Source organism: Vicugna pacos, chromosome 8 (assembly GCF_048564905.1).
Source record: "Vicugna pacos chromosome 8, VicPac4, whole genome shotgun sequence".
In the NCBI taxonomy this organism is placed as follows: Eukaryota; Metazoa; Chordata; class Mammalia; order Artiodactyla; family Camelidae; genus Vicugna; species Vicugna pacos.
In genome coordinates, this window is record NC_132994.1 from 35810665 (window position 1) to 35822293 (window position 11629).

The 11629-nt window shown below is 40.1% G+C and overlaps 1 protein-coding gene across 1 annotated transcript; it reads left to right on the forward strand.

Moving 5' to 3' along the window:
- The first annotated feature begins 526 nt into the window (after positions 1-526).
- Positions 527-6834, forward strand: MFSD4B (major facilitator superfamily domain containing 4B). Its single transcript, XM_015240441.3, has 4 exons — positions 527-847; positions 2704-2872; positions 3975-4091; positions 5399-6834. Exons 1-4 carry the CDS (start codon positions 797-799, stop codon positions 6637-6639), a joined length of 1578 nt encoding a protein of 525 aa, XP_015095927.3. The 5' UTR covers positions 527-796; the 3' UTR covers positions 6640-6834.
- The last annotated feature ends 4795 nt before the right edge of the window (positions 6835-11629 follow it).

Below are 11629 nucleotides of genomic sequence, written 5' to 3' on the forward strand. Positions count from 1 at the left end.
ATGACTCAATCCTCCCATCTATAAAACGAGGATAACATGGAATTTAAAGTGTTCAGGAGCATCAACTGAGATAATACACTTACATACGTGGTTCAGCAAATATTATGGAGTAACAGATGAACGACAGATCAAGAGACGACAGAGCTCACAGGAACTAGGCAGGAGTTTTAGAAAGTTGTATAAGGGACAGACCTTGAAGTTCCTATGCCCTCCAGGAGACCCGGGAGCGGACGCGAAGCCATACCTTGCATTTCTTGACCCCTACTTCCTCGTGACTGTTTGGCTGCATCTTAACTCCTGATTCGTCGGGTCCCAGGCTGCGGCTTCAGCGAACTCCGCCACAAGGCACCCGCCCGCAGGGCTCCGCGGGTTCTGCTTCGCGTGATGCTGAAGCCCGAGCGCGACGTCGGGTCTCCTGGGCAACGCTACTAACTTCCGGTTTGAGGCGAGGCCGCGGTTGGCGAGAGACCACATTTCCGTCACGTGAGCCGCGTGTGGGAGGGCGCGCGCCCGCGGCCTGCGACACCCGGCGCGCTCCGGCGCTTCCCCTCCTGACTAGGGCCGCCTCCTGGGAGGAGGCGCCGGCCCGGGGCAAGGCTCCGAGTTTCCGAGGCTCCGCTGAGAGGCCGGGCAGCAGCAAGACCGCTGCTCGCGAGCCGACAAGCTGCAGCTGGAACTGGAACCCCGTGGGGCCGAGGCCCCAGCTGCCGGGCAGCGGCTCCTTCAGGCCGAGGCCCCAGCGGAGAATGAGCCGCAGGCGGTGGCGAGCTCCCGCCGGAGCGGCCGGGCCGGGAGCATGCTGCGCTGGTTCATCACTGTACTCCTGTGTGCCTCCTTCCTGGGGCTGGTGAGAGAGCCGGGTCTGGAATCCTCCCATGCGGGAGCGTGAGCAGGCGTCCTGCAGGGAACGCTGCTTTCTGCGCTCAGTCTCGTCTCCGCTACTTGCAGACTCTGTGACCTTAGGCGCTTGAATCTGCCCGAGCCTCAATTTCGTAATCTGAAAAATGGGCACAGTTGTAATCTTAGAGGGTTATTGTCCGGTGTGAACTCGTTTTTCCTTAAATATTTTTCCAGCTCCAGCAAACCTGCCTACCTCTCCTCTGTGGGGTTGAGGGATGCAAAAGGGTTTTGCCAGGTCTATAGCCGCTGCCCCACCCCCCACCAACCCCCCAAATTATTGCACAAATCTGTTTTTCTGGTATTTCTTCATTGATCAGATTCACCCTTTATTTTTAACAGGTTGGGAAATAGACCCAAAAAAGGAAAGTGACTTCCGAATCATACAGCTGGTTAAATGGGCCAGGAATATCTCTTATTCTGCCTACAGCCTTAAGTAAAACAAATTTTCAGGTCCTTCAGTGTTTTTCTTAGAGCAAACTACAAGGCTGGAAGCGCCTTTTGGCAACCCCCCGTCCCCCCGCGATTACCTTACTCCAGAACCCGCCCCCCCCTTCACTTGTCTTAAATATTGAGATCCTGGGTTGGTGGGAGAGTGAGTCCTCTGAGCAGAGTCACTTCTGGTCACTTAGTGTCTTTCTCTGAGCCACACTTGATTCTTAAGAGTATTTAGATTTAAAGAAAAGTCATTGCAGACGCTTGGTAAGGCCTCACTGTGCCAGGTCTGTTGTCAAGTGCTTTGCAGGCAGGAATTAATTTGGTTAGAACTGGGCCTCAGCCTTCCCTCCTGTAGCAGGCTTTTACTCTGCGCCTCTGCCCAGGCCTGCCCTTAGTTGGGGACCGCTCAGGCTTGGGGAGGGGAGGGGCTACACTCAAGCGTTTAGAGCAAAGCAGTGCAGTTAGAATCACTTGTTTTTGAAATGTAGACCGATTGGAAACATTTTTTTAAGTGTCCAACGAATTTCCTATGAAAGACAACTGTAACCCCTAATTCCTGCTAATATTACATCACCCTTGTATAAAATTTTATTTTTAAACTCATTGCATGTATGTGTATGTGATACTCTCTTAGAGAGGTCTTGCAGACTGCTCCTGAGGCTTGGGTTTTCTTTGAAGAAAAATGTAGATTTAGAAATGTTCAAATTGTTTATCTCTTGCATGTTTTATATGTGTAATTCAGAGGAAAGACCCCATCCAGGAATACTGCTGTTTTAACAACATCAAAAAATGGGAATAATATTTTGATGGCTTGATAACAAATTTTGTTTTGTTTTTTGGGGGGGTGGGTAATCCGGTTTATTTATTTTTTAATGGTAGTACTGGGGATTGAACCCAGGACCTCTTGAATGCTCAGCATACACTCTACCACTGAGCTATACCCTCCCCCTGATAACTTAAATTTTTAATGTCAAAATTCTTGTGATATTTGTACATGCAGTATACTATACAATACTATTTCAAAAAATTTTTAATGTTACATTTTACTGTTAATAGAAAGTACTATAGTCTTTCATGGTATTGTTAAAAACGGAAATAGAATTGCAGCAAAAAGCCAAAAGAATTAAATTAAAAAAAACAGAGTTGTCAAAACTAGAAAAACAATAGAATTTGGCACACCTGAAATAGGAATCTGTAGCTCTCGAGTACTAGTATTGTCATCATGAATGTATCCTGACTGTGGAACTTAACCTCCTACATTACATTGAAATCCCCTCCTCCATTTTTAATACTGAAAAAAAAACTACTACATAGATGGATATTGTTTTAGTAATTGTAAGTAAAAAGTTCTGTCTTTTTAAATTTTAGGGAATGAGTGTCGCTATTCTGGGGCCCACGTTTCAAGATTTGGCAACAAATGTGAACCGCAACATCAGCAGTCTTTCTCTGATTTTTGTGGGCCGTGCCTTTGGATATTTGGGTGGCTCTGTGATTGGTGGAGTTCTTTTCGACACTATGAATCATTTTCTACTTTTGGGTAAGTAAACATCAATTCTAACTTCTTTGTGACTTTCAAGGAATTTACAGTTTGTTTTTAAATATGAAATATACTAACGGGCAGAATGGTTGACAGCTCAAAGGTGTACTGTTTAGGCATCCTCAGAGGAAATCAGGTTTCCCTGGTGTCGGCTTTCATCTTGGCAGTTACTGGGAATCCATGCTAGACTGCTCTGGAAATTTGGATTGGTCCTAGCATGCGTTAGCAATCCTTAGCCTTCACAATCTGCACTGTACCTTAGGCACCACTGCTGGATCACATACTGGATGTCCAAAGAGCTCTGCTTGTCAGGGTTTAGGGCAGTTCTCTTAGGGCCATCACAGATCAGAATGAACTCTTTAAATTTGCCCAGACTAGACCTAGGACTGAGAATGAAGGTGGGAGGACATGGTGGGTGAAATGATGAAGGGTAAATTTTTGTCCCTCCTGCCCCATGTTAATGATGACCCCAGATCTCTCTACCTCACCCTTGAAATACACTGCAAAGCTTTTAGCTTACTCTTTTTTGAATAAATGTTTAAGGGAAATCTGGATTAATGTGATAAAATGGCTTTGGAAGTAAGGAAAATAATTTACTATTGATGAATGAGTAAACAATCCCTCTGATTTCCAAAGTGGGTTGAAAGAATGTATTTCTTACAGTTCCCTCCCTGTTCCCCAAACTAATTTATTTAATACATTTCTACTACAAACTACTATAGTAATTGCATTTAATTTTTGTCTTTTTTATTTTTTACCTCATATCTAATAATCTCTTTAGGTTCTTAAATATGAAACATTTAAATAAATTTTGAGCTGTCTGTTTTGCTATAAAATTTTGCCTTGTGGTATAATTTATAGTTTGATTATTAGCAGTACTATGAATGTATTTATATTAGAATAACTTATATTTTTTAGTCCATAAAGATGATTAAAAGCTTTTAAATTAACTATTAGTAGAAGCTGAACCTCTCATCTACTCTTTATTACTCAATTTTAATTTGACCTGTTTCACATTTTTGAGTTTTTATGATGTTGACTTGATCCATGACTCTTTCCATGAATGTTGTTTTTTATAGCTGACCTTTACCTTTCTTCTCAGGGATTTCGATGTTTGCAACTACAGTTGGTCTTTATCTTGTTCCATTTTGTAAGACCGCAGTGTTACTGATTGTCATGATGTCCATCTTTGGTGTTTCAATTGGCATTCTGGATACAGGTTAGTGAGCCCTCCATCTCTGGGAGTAGGGACTTTCTACTAGAAAAAAGTAGAGCAGATGATATTAAATCATCACTTGCAGTGTCCCCTAAAATGACACACTGATCTACTGAGTTGGTCATGAGGTCTCCCAGTCAGAACCACCCTTCTGGCAACTACTCTTCTTGTCAAGTAGGGTGCCGGTTGTGGAGCAGCTAACCGCAGGGTGAATTCAGAGAATTTTGGTCTTTGAGAGATTGTTGATTTACAGTATTCAAACAGGGAAGCCACCCCCACCACTACCCCCGACTCCCCACCATGTGGGCAAATGAGTGGGCTTTCGCCTGGGGATAGAATATTATCATTGCAATATGGGAGGAATTGATGGGTTAATAGGTAAAACCAAGTTTGGAACGATTACTTGGCTGAGGAAGCACAGAAGCAGCTATCCAGTTTAAAATGCACTCTGCCTTTTGAACCAAGAGAAACCTGTACTTTGTTATTTTCCTTCTTTTCTTTTCCTCTCAAAGTTCCTGCCCTCGTGCGGGAGATCATCTCTTTGTGTCTTAAAATCTTTTAAAACATACTAAATAACACATGTGACATTTGTTCACCCCTAAAACCAGCTTTGTCCCTCTCTTCCCTGCTCTACTGCTTTTTGATAGATTAGGGAAACATTTTTTACTTTGGACTTAATTTGGTTGTGAAATTACAGGATGGAATTATATAAGAAAACATAAGACTTGATATTTCTTGCCTTTCACCTTGTAGCTATACAGGCAGTGTAACTGCAGATGTTAAAGAGTATCCTTGTTCCTTGTTTCCTGTAATGGGCCCAGCAGAATCCTATACTGTTCAAGTTCCTGAACGTGTGTTTCGCATCTGCTGTATACATAAATAATTTTCCTCAAGTGGCTGCCAGTTGCAAGTGCAGAAGGATTTGATAATTTGGCCACTATCTGATGGCAGTATATATTTAAAGTATTTATAAATAAATGTATAAATAGCCTCCCCTCCTAAGCCTGCTGTTAGAACAGCATTATGAAAAAGAAAAGCCTTAGGCTAATGTGCCTGGCTCATTAGTAGTGGCTTACTAGCTTGTAGACTTCTATTTGTGAGTGTGTGATGTTACAGTGCTTAGAGTTCTCTGGTGTTGATGGGATAGAGTTCCTTAATCATAGAAGTGACTTAGTTGCAACACTTGATAACTTAGAATATTATAATCCTTGTGCCATGTAAAATAGACTCATCTTCTTTCTAATAGTATTGAACTATTTTCTTTACGAAGTTACTATAATTAAATCATTCTCCCCGTCTTTCATTGGTAGGTGGTAACGTCCTAATCTTGGCTATTTGGGGGGACAAAGGAGCCCCACACATGCAGGCCTTACACTTCAGTTTTGCCTTGGGTGCCTTTTTGGCTCCACTGCTGGCTAAATTGGCACTGGGCATGGTGGTGCCTGCTGAAAACCACACAGAGGCTGACTTTAACCATTCTGCCTTCAACCAGTCACCTGAAGCTGACTCAGAACCTCTACTTGGAATACCTGATGATATGAATTTACTTTGGGCTTATGCTGTTATTGGTGCTTATATTTTTGTGGTTTCTCTCTTTTTATTCATTCTGTTCTTAACAAAAAGCTCCAAGTGGGAAAAAGCAAAAGTGTCTGCTCAGAGGTCTCGAAGAGCTAAATACCACAACACCCTTCTTTGTCTCCTTTTCTTGTTCTTCTTTTTTTATGTTGGAGCGGAGGTAACATACGGCTCTTACGTTTTCTCATTTGCAACCACCCATGCTGGCATGAAAGAAAGTGAAGCAGCTGGGTTGAACTCCATCTTCTGGGGGACCTTTGCCGCCTGCAGGGGCATGGCAATCTTTTTTGCTACGTGTTTACAACCTGGAACCATGATTGTGTTGAGCAACATTGGCAGCCTGGCTTCATCTTTATTTCTGGTGCTTTTCAACAAGAGCACAGTTTGTCTCTGGATAGCAACTTCAGTGTATGGGGCCTCAATGGCAACCACGTTTCCCAGTGGTGTGTCTTGGATTGAGCAGTACACGACCATCCATGGGAAAGCTGCAGCATTTTTTGTAGTCGGTGCTGCCCTGGGAGAAATGGCTATTCCTGCAGTAATTGGAATTCTTCAAGGAAAATACCCAGATTTGCCTGTAGTTTTGTACACTTCTTTGGGGTCGTCAGTAGCCACTGCTATTTTATTCCCTGTGCTGTATAAGTTAGCCACCTCACCTCTTGATCATCAGCGAAAGGAACACAGGAAAAGCGAGGACCAGAAAGCTTTGCTCTCTGGCTCTGGGCTAAATGACTATGAGGAAGAGAATGAAGAAGAAGATGCAGAAAAATGGAATGAGATGGACTTTGAAGTGATTGAAATGAATGATACAACGAGGAATTCTGTAATAGAGACATCTAGAAATATCTTGATGGAGCCCACAACTGAAGTCTCCAACCAATCCTACTCAAATGTGTTAATGTTTGAGTCCTCTCCAGTTAATACTGGCAAGTCCCCTGGGAACCACCTTGCAAGAAACCAGGACAAAAGGGACTAATGCTTAGAGGAGATGGATTATTTACTGACTTCCTTGAGTTACTACCAGTTCTAAAGAAACCAGTCAGAGCAAAGCATAACAAATTTTCAACATGCTTTGGGGATCAAACTTTCTAGGTCCGAGTATACCAAATGCTGAAAAGTTTTGAAACGTTCTGTAATTCCCAGGGTCTTTCATAAAGAATCAGTGGTCTCATACAGCAGGACCTTGTTGTGAGGCTAGTGTTTGGCATGTGATTGATTAGTTAATATTTTCTGGCCTTCCCCCTGCAGAGCATGCAGAGAAGGCATTTGTTTTTGAGAAGTTGGGTGCCGTCCTGATAGAACGAAGCTGTGTAGTAGGTGAATTGGTTAGCTGAACAAAATATTAGTCATCAGTATTCTACCAGGGAAGTTGAGGAGAGTCATTTCATAAAAGAGCATCTTTGAAAATGGACATAGATTTTTATTAATTGCTTTACTCTGTAGTGTTGGACCAAAGAATGCTAATGACTCATGATTTCTGATTTCTATGAAGAGAACACAGAACAGGACCCCAGAGACCTGACTTAAGGCTTTCACAGATGCTTACTTGTCTTCTGACCCTGTACTCAGTTATTTAACTTGTGTAAGCCTCATTTATCTCATCTCCTGATCTGTGATTCTGAATGAAAATAAGATGACTTTCAAACTAGGAATCCATAAGTTTTGGAGTTTGTGCAAGATGTCTTCTAGAAATTAATATAAGTGCCACCCCAGTCTTCATTTTAAATGAGAAGTGAAAAAAATTGATAGCTTTAAGGAAGTCTACTGATGATGAATACATGTCAGTTTAAGAGACTCAGTGTTTAATACTTTATTTGAATTATTTGAATCATTATCTGAAGAATACATTTTTAGTACTGTATTTCATTGATTCTGAGATGCACCTTTTTCACATTTTTAACATCTCTAAAATCAGGATGTGTGTTAAAATCAATGATCATTTAACATTGTGGCTAAATTTAATTGACATGTTTTTTCCATTTACTTATATAAAGTAATGTTGCATTTTACAATCAGTGTCTTAGTTTCAGTGAAATATAGTATGTAATTCAATAATGGAGATTATACTATTTTTATAGACATTTAAAAAAAGAAGTTATTTTTATATGCTAATTTTCTCTGATTATGTTCAAACTGGATTTAGAGATGCCTTGTTCTAATTTTAAAAGCTGTTTGAGAGTTACTGTGCTAGTAGTAGGGCTGTGGACGTGGTCTCTTGAGGTTCTTTGCCTATCTCAGTAACAAAGTCTGGGTCTGAGACTTACTGTTCCAGGAGTTCCTCCTCTTTGAGTCTGGTTGGTAATCACGTTGTAAGCACTGTTAATCAGGTTGCTAGTTTAATTTACAGTGAGACACAATCTTTTCTAGTGATTGGAATACTTGTATCACCCATCCAGGCCTCCTCCTCCCTCAGTTTGAAATACTTGGGAAATGAAAGTAATGATGAGAAAGTGGCTTGGAGGCCCTAAGAGTCAGGGGTCATGAGTGTGGCATATCTGATGTGGGTTATCATTTGATACATGACTGGCACTGATGACAGATTTTGTTCACTTCTTTTTACCACATTTTATGCTAAGTAACACCTAATTTCTACCCGGTTATAGTATGTCTGGTTTTTCTTACCTAATTTCTATAAATTTGCCTTTGTTTTTTCTTAAGTGGAATGCAGTATCTTTCTTGACCACTGTCCATTATTGGTTAATATTAATAATCTGACAGTTTTGGGGAGGGCTGGTGGAGAAATTAACAGTGAAAAGCCCATTCTCCTTGCTCTTTTTATACCATACTTTTCTCTTAGCTAGAACTTGGAGATTACCTTTGCTCCATTGACTGCTTTTTCTCAGGTTGATGGTATTTAGGCAGTAACAGCTATTTGGCATCTGGGCAACTTGCTAGGATAGGGATTGTACCTGCAGCATCTACATTTAAGAGGTGAAAATGTAACTCAGGGAGAGACGGTAATATGAACATGGCAGAAAATTTGGAAACGCATGAAAAATGCATTAGAATTCTATAAACCAAAATGTGAATGGCCATATGAGATTATAGGAATTGTTAAAGTTTGCTAATGTATTTCCATATTGGAAGGATAAGACTTAGTACAATTCCAAGAATTAGCATTCATCCTAATAATCAGTTCTTGGTTAAGTGTCTGCTGAAGTAGAAGTAACCAATACCAAATTTTTCTGTTGCTGAGTAACAAATTACCACAAATTTAGCAGCTTAAAGACAACAGACTTTTTTTTTTTTTTTTTAAGCCTCACGATTTCCTTGAGTTGGGAATTTGGGCACAACTTCACTGAGTTCTCTTCTCAGGTTCTCACAGGGCTGCAATCAAGCTGTTGGATAGAGCTGTGCTTCTTTTTGGTGCTTGGGCTTCCCTTCCAGGGCCATGTGGTTTTTTGACAGTATTCAGTTCCTCACTACAGTGGGCTGAGGTCCTTGTTTTTTGCTCTCAGCAGACACCAGTCTCAATTGCTGGAACCTCCCACAGATCCTTGCTGTATGGCCCTTTTATAGGTCCTCTCACAACATGGCAGCTTATTTCTTCAAAGCCAGCAGGAGAAACTCTCACCGGAACCTGCTAAACTGGAGTGAGAAGGAGTCACAGATTCTGCCCCAAATCAAGGGGAGAGGCTAATATAGATATGTATCTGATTAGGGGTCACCTTAGGATGTGTCTTCTGCACTCAAGTACCTGTAAAATCAAGGTTCAGGGGAGCCAAAAATTTTGAGCTGGGGGAAAAAACCTTCAGCAGGCACTGAAAGTAATTATAGACACAGGCCGTTGAACGTATTAGTGTGGGGATGGAAGACTCCCTACAGGCCAGGCCAATAAACCTGGTAAGTGAGAATCTTCGTTTTGCATGTGGGGCACAGGAGGGGTTAACTCGGAGTTAGGCTTTTGTTTTTTCTCTTGAATTTTATTTTATGTCATTTACCACTGTGCTTTTTAACCTGTTCATATGCAGCATAATATGAGGGAAATAGGTAAATTTCAGTTTAATTATATTTTCATAGTGAAGTCCAGGAACACTTTGAGAGCATTTTTCAGTTACTCTGTTATTTCTTTTAATTGTTTTTTTGAAAATCATTTTTTATTATAAAAGTAATGATATAAGAAAAGGTCATGGTAGAAGATTAGGGAAGTACTTGAACATGTAAGGGAGACATATAAGTAATCATAATCCTAAACATCTAGAAAGTTATTTCTAATCAACTTAATTTCCTAAGCAAAGGGTACAGTGTAAGAAAAAAAATTCCTTCTACCAGATAAGTTATCAGAAACAACTTGAATTTTGTGTCCAGAGTACATTGACACTGTATTTGGTGGACTGGTTTTTAGTTTGAAGAATTATAGTTTATTAAAAACAAAACCAAAAACAATGTAGCAACACACTCCTGAAAAATATGTGAGACCCAGATTACATGTAAAATGATTTTGTTTGAAGTAGATTTGTTAAATAATCAGAATGGATTTTTCATAACCAGAACTTTCGGTTTACCATAGCAATGTATCATTCAGTCCTGCCACTTAAAAGTTATTACTAGAATAGAGCTTAAAATTCTTAATGTAAGTAGCTGTATTCTTCTGGGATGCCCTGTTTTTGTGTTTGTTAAGTGCCCTTGTTTTTTTCATAGTGTTGCAAATGTGTTTGTGTGCATTTGCTTATGTGAACCTGGGTTTGATTTTTGCTTATACTATGGAAATGCAGTGGGGGTAGAGGTGATAGGGAGGGGATACAGGAAAGCTTACTGTATGATTCAAAGTTTATTAAAAATATTCTTTTATTTGTTTTTGTTTCTTTTTTCTTTTTTTTTAAGTTGGTATTTTTTTAATAGGGAAAAGTTCAAATATATTATTTTGTTGTACTCTTTGAGGATCAAGATTCATCATGATATGATTGTAATTTTTTTTTTTTCAATGGAAGTACTGGGAATTGAACCCAGGACCTCCTAGATACTAAGCATGTTCTCTGCCACTGAGCTATATACCCACCCCCCAGAAATGTTCTTTTTTTAATTGAAAATTTTACAGAGATTATTGTAGATGCACATGCAGTTGTATGTAGTGTTATTTTTCAGATGTGCTCAGTCTGCAAGGGTGGAGAGTTAGACAAGTGCTTCTCATACTTCAATGTGCATTAGAATTGCTTATTAAAATACAGATTCTCATTTAGTTGGACTGGGTTGGGGACTGAGATTCTACATTTCTAACAAGCTCTTAGGTGATGAGGTACCTATTTTTCCAGTGTCTTCATTGGAGAAATGTTTGTTTAGGTCTTCTGCCCATTTTTTGATTGGGTGTTTTTTTTTTTTATTGAGTTATTATATGTGCCTTTTGTATATTCTGGAAGTTAAGCCCTTGTCAGTTGCATCATTTGCAAATATTTTCTTTCATTCCATAGGTTATCTTTTCATTTTTTTGATGGTTTCCTTTGCCGTGCAAAAAGCTTGTAAGTTTAATGAAGTCCCATTTGTTTGTTTTTGCCTTTATTTCTATTGCCTTGGTAGACTTCTCTAGGTGAACATTGCTACAATTTATGTCAGAGAGTGTTTTGCCAATGTTCTCTTCTAGGAGGTTTATGGCATCTTGTCTCATGTTTAAGTCTTTAAGCCATTTTGAGTGTATTTTTGTGTATGGTGTGAGGGTGTGTTCTAACTTCATTGATTTACGTATGGCTGTCCAGTTTTCCCAACACCATTTGCCAAAGAGACTGTCTTTTCTCCATTGTATATTCTGACTCCTTTGTTGAAGATTAGTTGACTGTAGGTATGTGTGTTTATTTCTGGGCTCTGTATTCTGTTCCGTTGATCCATATGTCTGTTTTTGTGCCAATACCATGCTGTTTTAATTACTGTAGCTTTGTGGTATTGTCTAAAGGCTGGGAGGGTTATTCATCCACCTTTGTTCTTTTTCTTCAGTGTGGCTTTGGCAATTCTGGGTCTTTTATAATTCCTTATAA